General features: G+C 36.5%; 1 protein-coding gene across 3 annotated transcripts in view; it reads left to right on the top strand.

The window, feature by feature from the left end:
• The window catches only part of LOC134657443 (mushroom body large-type Kenyon cell-specific protein 1), a 256,270-nt gene that overhangs the window by 83,481 nt on the left and 150,349 nt on the right, over positions 1 to 22,440 (top strand). The window contains exon 2 of one of the 3 annotated variants that reach the window (XM_063512998.1): positions 3,780 to 3,891. In XM_063512998.1, the coding sequence (XP_063369068.1) occupies positions 3,798 to 3,891 (94 nt within the window). In that variant the 5' untranslated portion in view covers positions 3,780 to 3,797. Of the gene's footprint in view, positions 1 to 3,779; positions 3,892 to 21,684; positions 22,215 to 22,440 lie in introns of those variants that run through there. The other 2 variants (XM_063513000.1, XM_063512999.1) reach the window with 2 other exon arrangements.

Genomic DNA, 22,440 nt, shown 5'->3' with positions numbered 1-22,440 from the left:
TAGAATGGTTATTAGCTAACTGTACTCAAACAGATAGTAACAGATGCTATCGCCATTTACATATTAGTAGAAAATTAGCGTGCTGCAAAATTGCATGGACACATTATTAATGAATTCATTCAAAAAGTGGCCATGCAGTTTTGCGGCTGGGTGTACATTACACACTTGCACAGCTAAAGTAGAAGCTAAACAATATTGTGAGAGACACATTATTATAAAAAAATAGTCGAACCGTATTTTAAAGAAAAGATAAGAAATATATAGACTTTCCGAAATGATCCATCAGTATTGGAATCCGTTCAATTATCAAATATGATAAGTAAAACGCTATGATTGCAAGAGAATACTCACACAAATGGAAAGACAAAACGAATTCATCGGGGACCGTTACACAACGACAACGGAATCTACTGCAAAATAAAACCAAATCCAATGACTATAACATTCATCGAATATTGACTCCGCCGGTCAATGCTCCCTAACGAAATTTCACGAAAAACCCTCATCAAGGAACGGGGTGGTGGCCCGAACACCCAAATTCTTATTTCGAACTCCAGACAGGGGGGTATAGCGAAACTATTCTTATTTTAAAATCTCTCTCAACGGAATATGGCCCGAAAGAGGTTCTTATTTTAAAAATATCACGCTCCACCGAAATTTTCTTATTTTAAAAACTTGAGGGGGGTGCGAACGTTCTTACTCCGAAATCCCCACCCGGTGGCCAGTTTTGATATTCTTATTTTAAAATCGCTTGGAGCGTTCGGATTCCGTTATTAAGATGTTGGTGTGCTCTTTTACTACGTGCGCTTTAAGACACAAAGGGATATGGAGGCCCTTTATACTCCTTGGACTTAAGACAGTCTAATTTCGTTTAGTACGGCCCTGACCGACGACCTAGATACGTTAACATCCATAAGGCTACCTAATTTAACATTTCGAAGCGTTTAAATTTAGAATGTTTAAATTTAGAACCTAGTGTTCTTAAAAAACTAATTTGAAAATTGCACGAAACATCAAAAAGGTAATTCCTAGATTTACGATCCAATTTGAGCAAATGTGTTTGTATTTGGAATTTATGTTGTATCGATATTCGAAATTTAAAATTTTATGAAAATTCAAACACTATTTCATCAGAACTGTGAATGCATGACACAATTTGAACGTATTTAGAGCCACAAATCAATCGAACGTTAATTCGAAATTCGAATGACGAAAAATCGAACGGTGCAAGCAATCTTTCCCGCCAATTTCCATCGCTGTCAAATTTGGGACCGCGCCGTGCCACCCCAGCCTCCCCTCCCAGATCAATTTACGATAACTCGGTTTTAGCGCCATCCCGCTTCGCCTTAAGACACCCGGCTATCCCCGTCTCCCCCCCGGATAACTTCTAGAATCGGCGCTGCTTGTTATCAGAACCGAATATCCGGCACGCGAATTTTCAATTTCTGTGCTATGTCGTTAGTTTGGCTTATCGGATGTCGTGTAAATTACTGAAGTACATTCAATAGATATAGACTATTTAAAATAAAATGTTTAAATGAAAAACAATGAAAATCCATTTTACGAAATTAAGAAATAATTGAATACCTAGGTAGTTATTTATATTCAAACCACCATTAACATACGTCGTGTGCAAACTTTTTCAATTCAAAATATTTCGGAAAAGAGATAACATCGGGCATTAGGCTATTTCCTAAATTAGGTACTGTAGTTTTTCCCTTGAATTCTTCAAATTAGTATAAACGCCAATAAAAACCTACGTCTAAAAAGAAAATAAACTCACAAAATATTGGATGCCTCCAAAATAAGGAAGCACTCTTTTAGCAATAGCGGAAATCTGGCATTAAAGATCCTCCAATCCAAAGGAATTTCCCATCTAAATACCTCTTGTCAGATACCCAGTTCTACCCCAAAAGCCTGCCTCGACCATTCTCTCACGCGGATATGGCCCGGACTTATTTTTAACTGTTGTGTGCGTCTTTACCCATGTGTGTGTGCGTGCGAGGGTGGCGGCGCGCGTGTGTGCGTGCATTTGAAATATTCCCCCGTAGCGCCACGAATTGATGTTTTTAATTAGTTTCCAACGGTTTTCGTGGCCAGTACCTGTTCTATATTTGAAAAATTCGTTAATTAGGTACCACAGATCTTACGAACTTTAATTGAATAGTTGGTGTGGAACAATTCGAGTTACACTTAAATGTAAACGAGATGAGGTTTCATGAAAAGTTTCCTTTGTGGGAAAACTGAATAGGCGGGAAGTTCACCGTCGCCTTTGTCGGGTTAACGGACATTCATGCCACGAAAAAGCGTGGAACGCAATCCATTTTAAATTAGCTCAAGTACTTATTTAAGGTTCTGCGAAAAATAATCACGTTTCTAGTACTTAAAGCCTTATAGCCTGTGTTTAGTTAAACGGAAAAGAAACGATGTTAACAATTTGTTTATTTACGTTTTTACTGTTGTGTTAAAATTAGAGCCGATTTTAATGAATTAATATTTTGAATCGAACAATATTTAAGTCTTAAAACCTAAAATATCGTAGATAATAGGAATGGTAGGTAGATTTATTTAAATAAGTAATTCTGTGCCTATTAATAATTATGCATAAAATAAGATAAATAGCAGGGTAAGTAATAATAGTTATTTTCGATACAAGTGCGAAAAAGAGGAAATTCGAAACGAGTGGCGATAAATTAAAACACGACCGAAGGGAGTGTTTTAAATCGACACGAGCTGCGAATTACCTATTCGCACGTGTATCGAACAACGTTTTACAGTACATATGGCACTTTAAAGTTTCGACATACGCACGAAAAGTGCTATTTTACGCACTAGTGCGGAAAAGTAGCCCCATATGTACTGTATTTTTTGTTTACTAAATCTACCTCTATTTCGTTTACTATTTTGAATGAATTGGCAGAAAAGAAAATTAAGAAAGTAAACCGAATTCGAATTTGAAATCTACACTCACATGTTTTCAAATTTAGAATTCGGAGTTTCACCGAATGTTTTATTTATCCTGACCACAGACTGGAAAAACTACATTTTCATATTTATATTCTGGTATTTTAACGCTATTCGTTGCAGGGGTTGCGATAGTCTGTGGTACTTTGGGTATGTTATCCCGGACACAGATAGGAATAGTTCACGTTTAATCTGTTATAATCTGCTGTTTTCGGTTCGTTAGTATAAGAATGTTGGTAGCCTGTGGTTTTTGGGTATTTATCGTTGCTACCTGTTGCCAGGCTTTGTTTTTGTTGATCGTTGCCAGTTTCGGACTTTCAGTTGAGCTTATTACGGCGCGAGGTTACGAATGTGTTTTAGCTAACTGTTTGAATGGCTTAACTTGTTAAGGAATTAACGTGGAAATTAATATTATGTCATGTGTTATTACTGGATTCCTTTCATTTGTAGGTACCGTACAAATTCATAAGTAGGTACTTCTTACTGGGTTGCCACATGCCTTACCAAAGTTACCAATTATTTATAATATATAGTATATTGTAAAGATTCGTATGATGTCGAAAATTATTAAAAGGGTTTCATTGTGGATAGGTCGACGCAATAAGAACAGATATGTTTAGATATGTTTCATGATTAAGTACCATATTACCTTTTTGCAACTCCAAGGGTGTTACATCCGTGCAACCCGTGCAATATTTTATGAAAGAGCCCTTTAGTCTTTCGCCCTTTTGATATTTCAAAAACCTATAAATTTTTTGAAAAACTGTAATTTTTTGAGAATACCTGAGCTTATCTTATCTTATCTTATCTTCCAGGGTTGCCGCTCGAGTGCCATGGCGGAGTGTTCGTTCGCGCGCTGCCAGCAGGAACGACGCGCGATCCGCAAAGAACTTCAGCGGTGGACCAAGAACATGGTGTACATACTCGGTGAGTGACAACCCTAGCGAGTCAGCAGATTTGTCAGTGACAACCCTAGCGAATCAGTAGATATTTACAACAGTACGTACTCGGTGAGTGACAACCCTAGCGAGTTTGGTCAAAAAAGTTCGGGAAAACCGGTGGTTCTGTGACCATTACAAAAAATAGTACCTTGGAAACATTTTTCTAAGACTAAATTTTTTTAAGAAAACATGCCTTATAGGTAGGCATGTTTTAACATTGTTTAAACTCCCTTTGTTCTTTACAAACGTCAAACAACTTTAACTTTTACTACCTAAACAAAACAGAAGCGTTGGGTCTCGAACTCTCGACGAAGCCATGCCATCTAGGCCATATTTCACGCATCATTATCATCATCTTCCTCGCGTTATCCCGGAATTTGGCCACGGCTCACGGGAGCCTGGGGCCCGGTTGGCAACTAATCCCGAGAATTGGCGTAGGCCATCTGACCTTCCAACCCAGAGGGTCAATTAGGCCTTATTGGGATTAGTCCGGTGTCCTCACAATGTTCTCCTTCACCGAAAAACGACTGGTAAATATTAAATGATATTTCGTACATAAGTTCCGAAAAGCTCGTTAGTACGAGCCGGGGTTTGAACCTCCGGATTGCAAGTCGCATGTCCTTAGCGCTAGGCTACCAGCGCTTCCTTCCATATACATATTTCACGTAACATAAAGGCCAGAACAATTCCTGACCCCTTCAACTTGCATCCTAAAAACTTTGAAATGAGCGCGGCCAAAGTACGGACTCCAAAAAGCGTAACTTATGTAATAAACCGAGGAGCGCCCCTAAAACGCAAACACAGACAAATGCATACGCGTGCTTGAGGCTTCTAATTTTAAAGTCCGGTTTTATTAAGTTCGTACGCGGTATTTGTAATGTTTCTAGACAAAGCTAACCCTGCAAAATTTTCAATGACAGAGTGAGGCAGTGTCACCATAGGTAAACATCATCATCATCTTCCTCGCGTTGTCCCGGCTTTTGCCACGGCTCATGGGAGCCTGCTGGGGTCCGCTTGGCGACTAATCCCGAGAATTGGCGCAGGCAATAGTTTTTACGAAAGCGACTGCCATCTGACCTTCCAACCCAGAGGATAAACTATACCTTATTGGGATTAGTCCGGTTTCCTCAAGACGTTTTCCTTCACCGAAAAGCTACTAGTAAATATCAAAATTATTAGTACGAGCGAGATGTATAGAAAGTAAATCACGTAAATGTTGGCGTATATGTCAGTATTGACTCTCAGTGACTTATCGTACGGGTACTGTTTTATTTTTATTGACCTATTTTTATTGTCCTACTCTGCATGGTACGGTAAAATCAAATTTAGTACTCTAGCGTTGAAGCAAAATTATCGTCCCGGCAAATGGCTATCGGGAAACGATTAAAAGCATCCCAAAAACGTTATTTTAAGAGCTTTTGTGTAACGCAGTTAGTGCGCCCAACTTGACGGCCAACCGATTCACCCACATTCTGTTTCATATGGAGATTTGGGTGCGTTTCAGTGACTGATGTTAGGAAAGTATAGGGGAGATATACGTAGGTACGTATAGGGTATTTGACCACTAGACATTTTTTTTAAATTGGAGCATATTTACCCATCAAGGAGCAAAGTAGGCACATTTTACGGTACTTAGGTCAAGCAAATTTTGTCAGTAAAAAAGGCACTAAATAAAAATTTTCTATGGGACGATGACCGTTTGCGCGTACATTTTTCAAATTTGCCGCCTTTTTCTACTGACAAGATCTGCTTGACCAAGTATATATGAAACACTAGCATGTGACGTCACAATCAAATAACCTACTATTTATAGTTTTATACGGGTTTTAAAATAGAAATTGTGTCTAAAAGTAACTGCTGTCTACGTTTCTCTAACGCCAGGTCTTTTGCGGTGCATTCGCCATAGAGACCGTCTTCACAAAAAAAGTCAGATAGATCCAAATAATGAAATTCTACTCATTTCATACAAGCGATATCGTAATTATTGTAACACTCTTCTAAGAAAACTGAGACAAGAACATGATAGGACGTTGTTGCAGTGTGCAAAGTCAAATAAGGAAACATGGACGGCCATTAAATCAATAGTTAACTATAAAAAACTGCCAAGCTCAGCTCATGAATTAATTAGCTCAGGAAACAAGGCTTCTGGTGATATTGAACTTGTCAGTGACTATTTTTCTAAGATTGGTCAACAATTGGCTGAAGCGATAACAAATAATAGTGCAAATTTAACTAGACACAGTTTTGCCATGCCAAGAGCTTTACAATCCATAGTTTTATTGCCACCAGAGGAAGATGAAATAGAATCCTTAATACTTAGTCTTAAAACTGATTGTGCTACCGGTTGGGATCTTATTACAGCAAAACTGCTTAAACTTGCAAAAAATGTAATTGTTAATCCCCTCACAAAACTTATTAAAATGTGTTTTAAACAGGGGGTCTTCCCGGCGGTACTTAAAAGATCCTTAATTACACCTGTTCATAAAGGAGGAAGCAAAGACAATGTTACTAACTACAGGCCAATCTCAGTTTTGTCATCATTGTCAAAAATCCTTGAAAGAGCTCTAAATAACCGTCTTGTCAAATACTTGGAACACCACAAAATTTTATCGAATAGTCAATTTGGATTCAGGCCTGGCAAGAGCACGGAAGATGCCGTCAGTGCTTTGACAGATCACGTTACTACCCTACTAGATACTAAAAAGAAATGCCTGGGCGTTTTCCTTGATCTTGCCAAGGCATTTGACACTGTCTCGATTCCAGAGCTTATCCACAAGCTGGAGTGTATTGGCATAAGGGGAAAGGCTCACATGATTTTCAGTGACTTCCTGGTCAATCGTACACAACAAGTTAAAATAGGTAACACTGTTAGTAAGGATGCCCCTGTCATTTATGGAGTGCCCCAGGGCAGTATATTGGGACCCAGTTTGTTTCTGATCTACATAAATGACCTGTGTCAATTATCCCTTACAAAAGGTAAAATCTTCACTTATGCTGATGACACCTCTATAATTTTCCATGGAGATACATGGGAGGAAGTATATAGTAATGCTGAGATAGGACTCCATAAAATCAATAGCTGGTTACAAAGAAATCTACTTACCTTGAATTTAAGTAAGACCACATATTTACAATTTTCTTTAAATAAATCATTTATGTATAATAGGGAACTTAAGGTTCACACATGTAACTTTCAGACAGGAACTGACTGTACTTGTACTGTCATTGCTAAATCTGATTGCATTAAGTATCTGGGAGTACTGCTTGACGACAGACTGAGTTGGCAGCCACATTTAGAGCTAACCTCAACACGGATAAGAAAACTAGTTTATATTTTTAAGAAATTAAGATCTGTATCTGAACTAGATTTATTGAAAACTGTGTATGTTGCTCTGGCGCAGCCAGTCATTGGCTATTGCAATGTTGTATGGGGTGGCGCTTGTAAAACCCACATGATAAAACTGGAAAGAGCCCAGAGATCCCTGTTGAAGGTCATGACATGTAGACCATATAGATATCCAACGAGTCTATTATATAAACAATGTCAATTGCTATCTGTCAGACAACTATATATACTACTGTTAGCGTTGAAGCAGCATAAGCTTACCCCCTATGATCAAAATAAAATTACAAGTAAGCGAACAATGACAAATGTATGTGCACCATATAAATGCAGATTGGCTACTGCCAGACGGCAACAGGGATTTATGAGAATCTTTATAATAAGATTAACAAAACTCTAAATATCTATCCCCTACCTAAACATGAGTGTAAGAGAAAACTTAAGTCCTGGTTACTGGCATTAGACTATGATCAAACTGAAAGCATCCTACATTAGAATACTCACACACATACACATACACACACACACACACACACACAATATGTATATATATATATATATATATATATATATATAATGTAATTGCTATGCACTCATATTAGAATGGCATTGTTTTCTGATATCAAAACAGGCCCTATAATTAATTGCTTTAAATATAAAATAAAAACAAAATGGGAAATGTAGTAAATAAGTCATACTAGATTAGATGTTCCTTATATAGTTTCTATTGTCTAGGAGAGGACACTGACTTCTGTAACACAGGTCTTTACCTAGCTCAGAAGTCAGGGACTTCAAAACCCACTTAGTAACTTGTTTTTTGTCAATAAAAAAATATTATTATTATTTTTTTTTTTTTTATTCTCTATTTATCTTCTGGTGCTTTATTTCATGCATGGTGTAAAATAATTTATTTTTAAATACAGTAAATACCCTATTACGCGGAAATATGTTTAAAACATGCTTATTCAGTGAGTCTGCTGTGATTTATCTCTTCTAAACAGTGAAAAATCATATAACTAAAAAAAATATTTGAATTATATTAACGGGTTAACACATTATACACAATCCTTCCTCAAGAATCATTCTATCGATAAGTGAAAACCGCATGAAAATCCGTTTAGTAGTTTTTGAGTTTATCGCGAACATACAAACAGATAGACGCGGCGAGGGACTTTGTTGTATAAGGTGTACATAAAAATTGTTTCAATTAAACTTAAGTATATAATTATTAAAATCAATCAATTCGTTTAGTAATTGTACATTTCCAAGGGTAGACTGGGGTGGTTTGGGCCAAGATTAAAGCCGTCGGTATCGCATTGCGCCTAATTCTATACGAGGATATACTCCTACAGAAGCTATGCAGCGCGCGTTCCACAGTGGGCGCGTTGTGTGAAGGAATCTTAACTATTTATTTATTTAGCTTTAGATTTCTTTCTAATGTTAGTGTCAATTCTATACGAAGATTTTTTCGTACCAGTACAAAAGTGGCATTGTACAGTGGATGCGTTGTGTCAAGGAATCTTACTGTCTATATATTTAGTTATGTCTAGTATTTAATTATGTCTTTAGTTTTATTTTTCGAATTTGGTGTGGCCCAGGTGACTGGCCCCCAAACGTAGCTGGACTGCTTTCAAAACAAATACTTATAGATGGTCAAGCAAATCTTGTCAGTAGAAAAAGGCGCGAAATTCAAATTTTCTATGGGACGTAATCCCTTCGCGCCTACATTTTTCAAATTTGCCGCCTTCTTCTACTGACAAGATCTGCTTGACCAACTATAATAATCACACCTATCGTAGGTCGATGCTCGTATCGTTCTGAAGCGCCAAACTTGAATATTGTCAAAGTTAATATATTTCAAAGTCCAACGCACGATTGTATCTGTGCTGTAAGGATGTGAACATAAAATTGTAAAATTTTCTTAGGTAAGTACGTCCCAATTTATGAGACTTTTTCTTTTCTACGTAAAATGTACTCCGGCAAAACTGGTGACTGTTTGTTTTGTTTTCTTTATAGCGTAGTCTAAAGTTCTTTATATGTTCTAAAAAGTGTCCAAAACCATTCTAAACCCAACTTCCTGACAAAATCCATAATACCCATTAGGAATCCGCGACCACTGTGGCGGGTTGCATTGGTCGCATCCAACGCGCAAGCGCGGCCGCCGCGCCACCAAACAACCTGTTGCAACCAGGCCAGCGTGCACATGCACCGCTCAACCTCGCGAGCTAACCGAAAAACACCGGAAATCCTCCAAAAAAAAACAACTTCCAAATTCAAAATTACCAAAAAAATTTTTGCTTAAAAGTTTTTTGTTGTGTTAAAATTTGTGCAAGTGTAAACAGTGATTAATTGTTAAAAGTTTCGGTTTTAGAATTCGGCTTGTTTTTGAATTCGGAATTCAAATTTGGTGCAGCGGCGCAGCCGGGTGTCTGCAACAAGTGGCCGTCTGATGCGTCTCCCGGTAAATGTGGCACTGTGATAAGGCTTTGCATGCCCGCTTTTGCGGGATTACGTTGCGTTCCACGTTCCGGTTAAATTCGGTGTTTCACGTTTATTTGTTCAGTTAGCTTATTTACCGCTTGCCCGTTTTGGCCCACTCTACTCTCGCGTTCCAAATTTGAGTTACGCTTTTTTTAATTTAGTTTTTAAAACAGTTGAGACTATTTACAAACAGCCAGCGAGTTGATAGTTGGAAATTTAGAAAAATATATTTTTTTTAAGTGGGTGGGGCACCGATTTAATTTCTTTTGTCTTAGTCTTTGGGCGCGCCATCTTAGGTCGTTCGGCAAAAAAAGTGTCATGGCGGCTTCCTAGATTCGAGTTTTTTGTCTCACAAGCACATAATGATACTCGTAATTGTGTAATCTCAAATGCTAATTCTTTTTTAACAATATGTCCATTAAGTATGGCAGTTTGTCATTGTTTTTTTTATTTCTAATGCTGTTTTGTCACGAAACGTACATAATTAGGAAAAATTTTAGTGATTTAGAAATTGGTATTTATAGTTTTCCTGGTTTAGACAATAGGACATTAACTATTTTGCTGTCGGGTAGCTATGACTTTGAAACTGGACTGAAACAGTTTTAAACATTTAGTAACACGGTCACCTATTTAGTGAAGTTTGACCTTTTGATAAAAAGAGTTTAAGCTATTATTAGACGTAAATTTGGGACGGCATTGTACATTTTGAGCAAGGAATTAGACATTTTGTTGTTAAATGATGGCTTTTTTTCAAAAAATATGGACTTAACGGGAAGCTGTATAAAGTAGGACTTTAACTGTTTAGATTAGGCAGATGTTTATGAGCACCTTATTTGTTTATTATTCCTATACATATTTAATATTCGTGTCTCACGGAAGCTTTATTTTAAAAGATTTGGATTTGAATGTTTTTACTTTTTATATACATACGACTTTGATTAAAAAACAGGCTTTTGGAAGAATTTTTTGAAGAAAAGCACAGCTGAATAAAAAAGTAACTTCTACAATTTAAAACAGTTTTTGTAAAACACGGTCAACTTTTATTAAAAAACTATAAATTTAAAACTCTATTAGTTGATTAAACTTGAGGCATTTGGGTTTATTGTATTATAACTATATCATAATATGCAAGTAAACGACTTTTTATTACAAAAGTGCGTTTTTTTAAATGCCGTCGGTAGACCTATCGTAAATACAATTTGTACCGTGAAAATGGCAAAGAAAGCGATCTTCTCTTTTTAAGAGCCTTTGAGACAGAAAAAGTAAAAAATCTGCCGTAGGTATAAAGATTATGCTTTATTAGGTGTTATGTAAGTGTATTATACACAAGCCTTTTTGAGCTTACTGTGGGACTTAGTCAATCTGTGTAAGAATGTCCTATAATATTTATTTATTTATTTATTAAGTACTGGGCAGGCCACACTATAAGATGCAAGACAGAGAAGTGGAGCCAAAGAATTCTCATGTGGCACCCTACAGACTGTCAAGATCGCAAGGCCTTAAATTAAGAAATACATTTATTTTATTTATGTATTTCTTAATTAACAGTCGGGACAAGGGTGGCAAGAGAGAGGAAATACTGGAAGGAGTTGGAGGAGTCCTTTGCCGACAGGCACACTGATCTAAGAGACATCATATAAACATTCAAAACTAAAATTACTACTAAAACCAACAAACATGTTTAGAATAAAGGGCTATATAAATAAATAAATAAGTGTATTATAAGGCTTATCTACAATTATAATTGTAATTGCTTCAAGTTTTCCTTCATCGCGAGAAAGTTGCGAACTTCTTGCTGTCAGGACTTCGTAGTTTATAAACGATGTGTATTTCGTTCTACAAATACGGTTGCTGTTTAAAAATAAAGTAAATTGACCTAAAGTTTTTCAAAACTCGTGAGATTTTACATTTTTGTGGTTTGCTTTAATTTATTTCAGAACTTATGGGTCTTAAATACTTATTAGTAATCAAATATAATTTTCCTTTCTTTTTAACTTATGTATTCCATTTTGCCCCGGTCTCCCCGATTTTTTTCTTATGTTAGATTTGGCAAGGTTTTATTTTTATAAGCCCCTTCTACCTATAAGGGATCAAATACTTTTAGCATAGGTACAAGCATAGAACGTAGTATAACATTTCTTCTAACCAACTATGCTATTGTCTCCTGGCTGACGGGACTGAATAAGAACAAAAAACGTTCATCCGCCCAAATATTTAGCGTCTACTTTGATTGTAGCGTCACCCTTCCTGCGTCCTCGATCGATTCAGGAATTAGTCTGAAGCTCATCCTCAGACTAATTTAATGCATTCTACCTTTTTATCGTGTAACAAGACAGAATGCTCTGACAATTTCTTATTAATCACTACACAATACAAAGGATAGTCGCTCCGTCTGTCTGTACGCTTAAATCTTTTAAACTACGTAACGGATTTTTATGCTAGAGATAATTTAAATTGTTATTGAAAGATAGTCGTTAATAGATATAACGATTGAAGTGCAAGGTTGACACTTATAATTTGTTAAAAGTCACACGAACCCGCTGCTAAAAAGCCCCCATACAATCGAATCGTGAAACTCTTAATTCTAAATTACTTTTAAATGTTAAGAAAAATTACAAAGGCATCCTTGTTACCAACCAAATAACAGCGTCTTCATGCTTTCGTGACTGATACCACAACTCCAAGTGTAGCCAACATAGCACCGAACAAATTGACAAAAACAGAAAAACAATGGCTAATAAAGATAAAATTTCAAAACAATATGGCCCCCGCTGCGCGTCATTATTTGGATCATGTCACGCGCAGACGACTGATTCACGAAGCGTCTCGTCTCGACTCAAATCGTGCCTAATGTAAATTGAACCTCAAACCTTAAAATCTGTGCGTATTAGGATTTGGTAGATATCAGGGGCCCGTTTCTCAAAAGCTTGTAACTTGTAATACAAGCGGATGTCACTTTTTGACAGCTTTTGTTAGAAAGGGACTTCCACTTGTACAAGTTGCAAGCTTTTGAGAAACGGGCCCCAGATTGTATTTTATTTTATGCTAACGCTTAATAACGTGATAACATGGCGGCGGCTAGGTTTTGTTACTCCTTACTTAAGTACAAACATACCCATGTAAAACTATGGTTTTCAAGAGTGACCCAGTAGACAAAACCTCCCGATACGATCTTGATTACGTCTCCTGGGTCGCTCTGACTGGTTTGCCAGTGTTGATCGTCGTGCATTGTGTAATAACGCGGGTGTCATACTTGTCACTGCCAACCGAAACGTCCGTCCGAATTTAACGCTAAAAACGCGAACGGTATTGGCAGGATTATTTTTATTTTCTACTCAATCATTTTAATGTACATTTTATAAAATTAACCCTTAAGAGCCTCTTGCTCCATTCACTAACCCGGGGCTAACCGGTAAAACCTGGAGTTACCATGGTTACCAGTATAATTTGACTCTGGGTCAACGGTTTGACCGGTTAACCTCGGGTTAGTGGGATGGCGCTAAGCCGTTAAGCCGTAAGCGATAGCCGTATCGATAGGCAAGATGATTTCAATAATAAGACTTTTTATGCATACCTAACCTACTTGAGTTAAGATACTTATACGTTAATTAATATTAACCAAGTTATTGATTCAGTTATGTAGATCTCATTTGTATATATTTTTACATTATATGGCGGCATTGCCGTTCAGCGCGGAAATGCCGCCACTGCCGCCAGCCTTCTTCGCATCTTGCCACAAAGGACCCATCAGCTGGAGCCAGTTTTTTATTTATAATTTTAGTTGTAGTTTTTGATTTTAGTTTATATTTTTTACTTTAAGGCTCTATTTATTTTTGTTTATATTAAAAGGTTTTAAATACACATCATATAATAATAAAAAGTTATAAAAAAAGCTATTATTTAGTTCATTAAAATTCCTGACATTTGGATATTGCGGCCGCATTCATGACAAACGGCCTAAATTCCTGACATGTCAGGAAAGTTCCTGACGTCTGGTAACCCTAAGTGTATGGTTACGTACCTAGTTACCCTTTTTACAAGCTTTTATTTAACTTGCAATGTATATGTAACATGTATGTAACTATGTTTGTTAGGGTCAAGTCTTGCAAGTTAAATTTGACCCACTTCCCGGTTTCCGATGTATCTGAAAATTTGCATACGTGAGTAAGTCGGGTGACAATGTAAATATTATGGTTCCATGGAGCTGATCTGATGATGGAGATTTTTGTGGTGGCCATAGGAATTTAACTCTGTGATAAAACAACGCAACCTAATTATGTTAGGGGTTTTTAGAATTGTCTCGATGAATATTATGTAGTTGTATGTAGAAAGAAAAGTAAAGTCAGCGATAAAAGCTTATAGCAGTTTTTTTTTTCAAAACATGTATGTCCGTGTTCAAACCAAAACTTTTCGTATATCACACTAAAAACGTCACTCACGGTCAACACCGCTAAGGCCAGGTATCTTAAGGCAAGAAAAAGATTTCCTACCGTGTAGTAAATAGGAATAATTGTATAGTTATGAGCTAATTGTGTAATCACGGCCTTTATCTCGAGTGGTGACATTTTTAGTCAAAGAATTATGTCTACAGGAAGTGACAGACTATTTAAGTCTTTACTAAGGCCATGGTATAATAATATACTCCGCCTGGTACTCTATTCCGAGATTCGCGAATGACCTAACTGGCACTTGCCTACGTCATCATGCTGTTTACAGGTTCTCAAACTTTAAAATGTGGGAGAATTTTAACCAACAGTGAAAATTATTTTAACGGCATTAATTTTATGTTATTCATGTAGAAACATAGTAAAATAAAACAAATCTATACTGCACTTTTCACTCCTACTCTTACAGTTCCGAATAGAGCAGCCAACCATTTTCGTAACAAAACATTAATTACGAAGCTTACGACGTGAAAAGTTTGGAAAACACTGCGACTGCTGACACTGAGCGAGAAGGAAATAACAATTAACACGTGTTCGACAAGGACGGTCGGTCAGGGACAAAATGGCGGATTGTCAAATGTGACAGCGCTATCCTGTGTTGCCAGTAGTGTAAACAGAATTACCCGAACGTCTGAAATTTCTTTCGTGAATCGGAAGATATTGCTAACGAATAATTAAAAATGACGTGTTATTGTAAAATTTAAGATAAAATACATACAAATGAAAATTATTAAATTATAAAGAAATAAATTAACTTATTAACCATAGATATAATGTACCCATGTAACATGTTATGTTGAAATAAAGTGGCAATGTTATTGTGACGTAGGCAAGTGACACTCTGGGAAGAGAAGACCATGTTTTATTAGACCATGACTAAGGCTATTAAGGGCTGATTTAGATTTTAGACGGCGCGCGAACTCGCATGCGATTTTAGTTACATTGCGGGCTGTTGGTTACGTCGAATTCAACCGACCAATCAAAAACCGCAATGTAATGAAACTCGCATGCGAGTTCTCGTATCGTCTAAAGAGTCACACAATCCTAGCCGCCGTCATATAATGAAGTTACGCTCTAATTTTAAAACAACATTCTGAAATAACATGAAATTTGACATGAACATTCAAGTAACAGGTATATATAGAGCCTGGTACAGTAATCTGCAATTAATAATGTTACTCTTCGAAGGCCGCAAAAATATGTGACACGCTCTTATGGCTCTACAAATAAGATCGTGTCACATAAATTATTGCGGCCTTCGTTGTGTAACATTATTACAATTAACTGTAAGTACTATTAGTTTTCGTTGCTAGAAAGTGTAATACAAAGAAAGTACAAAAGTTGCTTGATAAATGTTTATTTTAAATTTCCAATATCGCACCTTATTTGAATCCGTCTCACACTTGACGGTTCTCATGTCAATGTCACTTCATATTCTTGTACTCCGTGGCACATGTATTTTATAATAGTTTTTTCATAAAATTAAAGCAATCTTTGCTAGATTCCTGTTAATTTTCGTTTCATTTATCAATAAAATTGACATACTATTGACTTGTGACTTTTGAAAACATGAATTACAACCGAAATTTTTGTATCCGCCTAAACCGGAAGTTAAGATAACGTCAAAAATGTTAACGATAAGTAGACTGATTTTCTATAAAGTGTAAAACAAAAGAATCAGAGCTTTATTTTCTTTGAATAACAATTATTATTGGGCAATTTCAATTGTATGGCGGCGGTTGGTTTCGGTTGACTCTAAGGAGTCTAAGGGCTCATTACGGTGCGAGAACTCGCATGCGAGTTTCATTACATTGCGTCATTTGATCGGTCGGCTGAATTGATGTAACCTCAATGGTCCGCAACGTAACTAAAATCGTATACGAGTTCGCGCGCAGTCTAAATAAGCCCTAAAGCAGAGACACCTTACGAAATCACAATGTTTATAAATAAAAGAAGAATGGACAAATTTACTAATTAAGAAGCGTGAAGCTCTTACGGTAGATGTCGCTAGACGCGCGGCTAAGCGTAACGCTAGCTTACGTAGGCGGACAACGCGCGAACGCGGCGCGGCGCGGCGCGGCGCGGCGAGGATGAAACAAACCGTTAATACGTATAGGTACGTCCTACTCGTACGTGAGCGATTTAGACGCGAAGCGGCGCGGCGGCCGCGCGGCGTTCGCGCGTTGTTCGCCTACGTAAGACGTAGCGTAAGAAGGATAAGTTGAAAATACTCGCTAGATGAGTCTCGGTAGCTTTATATAGTTTGCAAAGTGGCGGGCTGTTATCCCGGACTCTTGAGTTCGAGTCTCTTCCGAGACACTGAAGTTAAAAATAACTGGTAAATAAATGTGCCATTCATAACAAAAAGGGTAGGTAAGTACTTACTGTCGGTTGTCAATAAGACGCTATTTCCATATAGCTTCAATTAGAAATCAAGTTTATCGGAAACTGACAATGTGGTACCTTTTGTGTGAGAACGTCACAAATATGCTGCCATTTAGTAAAGTACGCTCTTGTACTTTCCAGTAAATCAGTGTTCTTGGTAAAAGGCGGAAATGGCGGGAACGTGGCTACGCTCACGCACTGACCGCGACATTGCGCGACTGGCTTCGGCTAAGGCGAAAACCATAGGTGGGAAAGAAAGGTCCGATCGCTGTGTCTCGCTCCAACTTATGGTTGTCGCCTTAGCCGAAGCCATGCAGTCGCGTCATGCCTACCTAGTATATATATTTTTTTTATTTATTTTTTTGTTGTGAGGCCTTCGACACGTGAAAAGAATGAGTGAAAGAAGGTTGACAAAGAGAGTGTATAAGGGAGAAGTAGAAGAGGGAGTTGGAAGGGGCAGACCTCGGCGGACTTTCTCTGATCAGATCGGGGAAATCCTAAAGAAAGGCCAGGTCAAGAGCACCCTAAACCGGCGAGCGTGTATGAGGAATGTTATGAAAGTAACGGAAGCGAAAGAGGTATGTCAGGATCGTAGCAAGTGGAAATCCGTGGTCTCTGCCTACCCCTCCGGGAAATAGGCGTGATTATATTTATCTATATATATATTTAATTTATATACTACCTACTTAATATATTTTTTCAAAATTATCCCGCTTTCGAAGCTACCCCAAAACATTTTACATGTGAATATTTGTACAAAGTTAGGAGAGACAAGAATAACAATGTATTGAATTCATATTTGGACGGTAACGTAACTCAAGTCACTAAGTAGTTTCTTTGTTACAATACAATTTGATAAAATCCACGTGACTATACGAGTATAATAATAACTATACAACTAAACTGTTTTGTTTCAAAAAAACGAATATGACATAAGTAGGAAATACAACTCTTGTGACCTTTTTATTACAACACAATAGAACTAGGCATGTATGAGTCATTGTATGACTCACAAAAGTAAGTAACTTGATAAAATTATATTCCTATTGTCTTGTGACGTTTTCAAATATGAATTCAAACTTTAATTTAATGTCTGCCTAAACCGGAAGTAAAGAAAATGTCAATAAATAAATAGGTAAATAAATATAATAGGGATATTCTTACACAGATTGACTAAGTCCCACAGTAAGCTCAAGAAGGCTTGTGTTGTGGGTGCTCAGACAACGATATATAGGGTCATTACGCTAGTTTCCGCCCATGCTCTAGTTTTCGTCCACTTGACATATTAGCAAATAATATTTTTTATATTTAATTTACTACTTGCGAAACATAATTTTTATGCAGTTAGATATATTGTTTCCATATTAAGGATTGCAATAAGTCCAAATTTGTGCAGCAATGTAGGTTTATATTGAAATTTCGTCAAGTGGACGAAAACTAGAGCTAGACGAAAACTAACGCACCTACCCTATAATATACAAATACATAAATACATAGAGAACACCCAAGACTCAGGAACAAATATCTGTGTTCATCACACAAATAAATGTCCTTATCGGGATTCGAACCCAGGACCGCCGCTTCACAGGCACAGGTTCACTACCCACTAGGCCAGACCAGTCGTCAAAAATAAATGTATTTATTGTAATAGATATTAGATGGGTTATTTTGTAATTTGGACACACTTTTTTAAACTTTGGAAGTTTTTATGTTATTAAATTTATACTTAGATCCACGAGCTCTTTTGATCCTAATTCGCCAAAAAAAGTGTTTCAAAATTTCCTTCCATTCCGTTACCGCGATACAAGTTATATGAAAAATGGTAACGGAATGGAAATAAAATTCATGGGACACTTATTTTCTCTTATTACGATCGAGCAAACGCGATTCTGAGTAGAAAAATAACATAAACATTTTCAAATTTAATCATAACCCTCCTTTTGCGTTGCCGTAGTCGGGTAAAAAAAAAGAACTCTATACTAACCCTGTACCCAGATATAAAAATACATAATCAAGATTAATCTGGAAACAGAAAATATAATATTTATAACTGGGTTCAACTTTAAAAGTCAACACGTATGTGACACCTCTGCAGTTGCAAACGTCTAAAGGCTAGGTAGAGTCCGCGCGCTTTTTTGTCGCCATCACGGTATCTTGTACACTTACTTACTCGTAAAGCGGGAATACGTTAAAAACTCAATTTCCTAAAAAAATTGCATTGCGCTCTATTTGCATACATTTACACACCTAATAAAAGTTTATTTCATAGATATAAGTACTAGACTTCATAGATTTATGTTCAGAAAGGTCATTATTTCAGCCCAAAATCCGATCCCAAGACCTTCTTTCAGTCACAAGTTAAACACATCGTAAGCTAGGTACCGTTGTCGTTGCACTAGTTAAATAATGTTTTTTTTTTATATATATTTGTACTGACACCAGTATGCCAGTTGTGTCAACCCTATCCTTTTAAAAACCTAGCAAAATAGAACCGTTCGAATATCCGTCGTAACGCCATCTATGTTTCGCGGCTAAAATTTTTAACAACCATTTTCTTACAAGAACTCAACACATGGGCGCATCCCAATGCACTATGCACACACAGACACACAGAATACACAATCGAACGCACCCACACGCCGAGAAAAAAACGATAAAAAAGCGCACACAAACGCAACCTTCAATACCAACACACCAATACGAACGTAATTATGTTCTATTTTAAAATTTGATAATCGAACGTTGAGGCTTCTAATTTTGGGCAGAGACGTTTTTCGATGGTTGAATATGAAAGCGAGTATTAGAAAAAGGTTTGATAAGTAAGTAGAACTGAAATGCACGGGGTTTCGTACGATCGCGGGCACGCACACATAGACGAGTGTTCGCGAGCGAAATGCAGTCTGTGTGCAATGTAGCGCGCTCGGGTAGTCGTGATCGTTGCGAGCTCGCGTCTTAGACGGGTTAGAGATATTTTGGGAATTTGGATATTTACTAAAAGTTGGTCAGGTAGGTATAGGATTATGAAATATTGATATTATAACCATTTTTAGTTAATCTTTTTATTTATGATATAAAACCAGGTAAGTAACTCTATTTCTTTAAATATAATAAAATATATTTAGGTCTTGAATGATCTTAAAAAGCTGTACTTTTTTGTATGTATAATTCGTTTATTAGAAGTAAATGGTGTACTTCCGTTTGGCCCAAATACATTTCGCCAAATTTCACTTCCCAACAAACTTATCGCAATAGTTTCATTTCCCAAAGGAACCTTTAGCAAAGTTATACTTCGCATATAACTTATTTGGTCAAATTATCATTTGGCATGATTTTACTTTGTCAAATGTTATTAGGACAAAAACTTATTTAGCAAACGTTTTTTATTGGCTAATATTATATTCCAAAAAGATGTTTGCTCAAATTGTTACTTCGCAAATTTGGCAAATAGGCATCACTATTTAAATTTGAACCTAAATTCGTTCGTTCGTTTTTGCTGCATTTGTATGAAATTTTGGGGACACTTTTTTTCTCGTATTAGGAACGAAAGAGCTCGTGATTCTAACTGAAAATAATACAAAAAATCACAGTTCTGTGTAATGCAGATTTGGGGGTAACCTTCATAAATTAACTTATAATAGGTAGGTACAATGCAGTACCAAAAAAATTACTAAGTATGTTTTTTAAATTTTTAATCATCAAAATGTCATACCATTAGATCTTTAAATTTTTAATTACTAATTTCAATAGTTACCACTGTGTTCTGCTAGAGTCAACAGATAGGTGCGACGACGAGCGAAGCGAGGAGGAGCGTGTTAGGTTGACCGTGAAATGACCAAACAAAATATTTTAAAAGAACTTAATTTTTTTAATTGATAGATAGCCGTTTTCTTTTTTAAATGTGCTTCATAAAATGGTCTCCAATATATTAATTCAGTTGCCAAATAAATACTTGATACCTGCCTAAAAATAATCAAAAGCTGTAACGGCATTAAAATACAACTCATATTGATATATTTTAAGGCTCCGTTTTTGTTGCCAAACTATTAATTTTAGTAGCCATTTCTATTTTTTTAAACTACCCAAATTCGATTAATTAGTTGACCAGTTAAATACGTGCCTTTTAAAATTGGAACTTTACGGTTACCATTCAATACCCCGAACCATGAGTCACTGAGAGTGTCAACACTGACATATACGTAACCATGTAATTTACTTTCTATAGTACCTACATCTCGCTCGCACTAATATGTCAGTAAGAGGGAAAAGCATAGAATTCATGGTTCAACAAATTACATCCGTTTGCGTAAAACATAACCAAAATGATAAAAAACCAAGGTCGGGATAAAGTATTTCAAATGAAAGCAAAAATAAAAATACTGCAGGCCCTCTATTGGTATGTAAATTGTATGCCATGTAATATTTTGGGACATGTAAGTTATGCTTAATGATACATTTGACTAAATAATACTTGGTAAAATGAAACTTGACCAAGTAATTATTTGCTAAACAATAACTTGCCAAAAAAGACTATTGCTAACTGAAAAATTGCGATAAGTTGTTTTGCCAAACATTTTTTTGGGAAATGATAATTTGGGAAACATAGTTTGGGATGTGATACTTTGGGAAACGTTTTTGGCCCATTCATTAGTAAACCGAAGTAAATACATACTGCCTGTTTTCAAATGTAAGTAAAGAAAGGGTCTCGAAATAAGCTTATTTGTTTGGTTATATAAAAGGTTTTTTTTTACTTACGTAAGTATAAAAGTTATGATTAATAAATTTTGCTAACCCATCATAATTATAACTGACCTAGTTTTAGAGTAAACTTCCATGTCCTATTCCGTATACAAATGTCGATAGAAAAGATATTTTAAAACTATTTTGATTGTAACTGACCTCAGTAAACTTACTATGTTTTCTATATGCTAATTTCACTATATACCTGTAAGTTGTTTCCAAAGCTATTTTGACGCATATATTGGTTGGATCAAAAATATATCTAAATAAAAAATAAAATTGCAATAGTTTTATCCTCTTTCAGCTTTGATACACAAACGCAAAAGTTAAAAAAAAAAAAATCAACAGCATGCAGTAGAATGTTAAGTCAACGTATTTTAGCACCGTCCTTTAATTTAGTTAATCTATCGCTTTTCACAAACTTCCCCATTTTTCCTAGTCTCGTCCAGCGCAGCAAGTATCAAGACGTGCGCCCGTATAGCGCGATCGCAGTAAATACAAGGTAATGGCTAAGTACGCACGCGGAGTCGTGGCGCTCTCGGTGCAGTTGCAGTGTCGTCTATGCACAAGCGGCGGAGAGTCGCATCCCACCCACAAACGCTAAAAAAAACCCCCAAAACAAAAAAACAAATATATAAACAAAAGACTATATTTTCCTAAAAACTTACCATATCATTCGAGAGAAAAATATTTTATCAAGTTTAGAAAAAGTGACATATCAAACGGAATCTTAGGACCCTTTTAGTATATGATAGCGTATTTTGTGACAGCCGTGATGTGTATGTTAAGTGACAGTGCCGTATACGGATAGTGTACATGACAACGTGAAATTCGAGATTGGATTTTTTTCTTTTTTTTACAAAATTACCACCGAAGTGTCAAACTGGACCGAAGAAGAGCAGGCCACCTCTGACGTATGTGAGTAAACTTTTGAATTTCGAACGGTTTTTTGAAATTCGAACGCGCGCCTTCGAACTCCGCTAACCAAGTTTGTGAATTCGAATTTGAAATAGAAATCGCTTCCGTTTGACGTAAGTTGACTCTAAAGTCAGTAATTATGTGCCCTTAATCTTACGTTCTCCTTGACTTAGCCGTATCTCTGTGTGCGTGACGTAGTGTGCGTAGGGTTCACGCACATTTTTTG

The sequence above is a fragment of the Cydia amplana genome, chromosome 20, assembly GCF_948474715.1.
Source record: "Cydia amplana chromosome 20, ilCydAmpl1.1, whole genome shotgun sequence".
NCBI classification, from domain to species: domain Eukaryota; kingdom Metazoa; phylum Arthropoda; class Insecta; order Lepidoptera; family Tortricidae; genus Cydia; species Cydia amplana.
The sequence above is the reverse complement of the archived record's forward strand: the minus strand, read 5'-3'. Positions and strand labels throughout refer to the sequence as shown.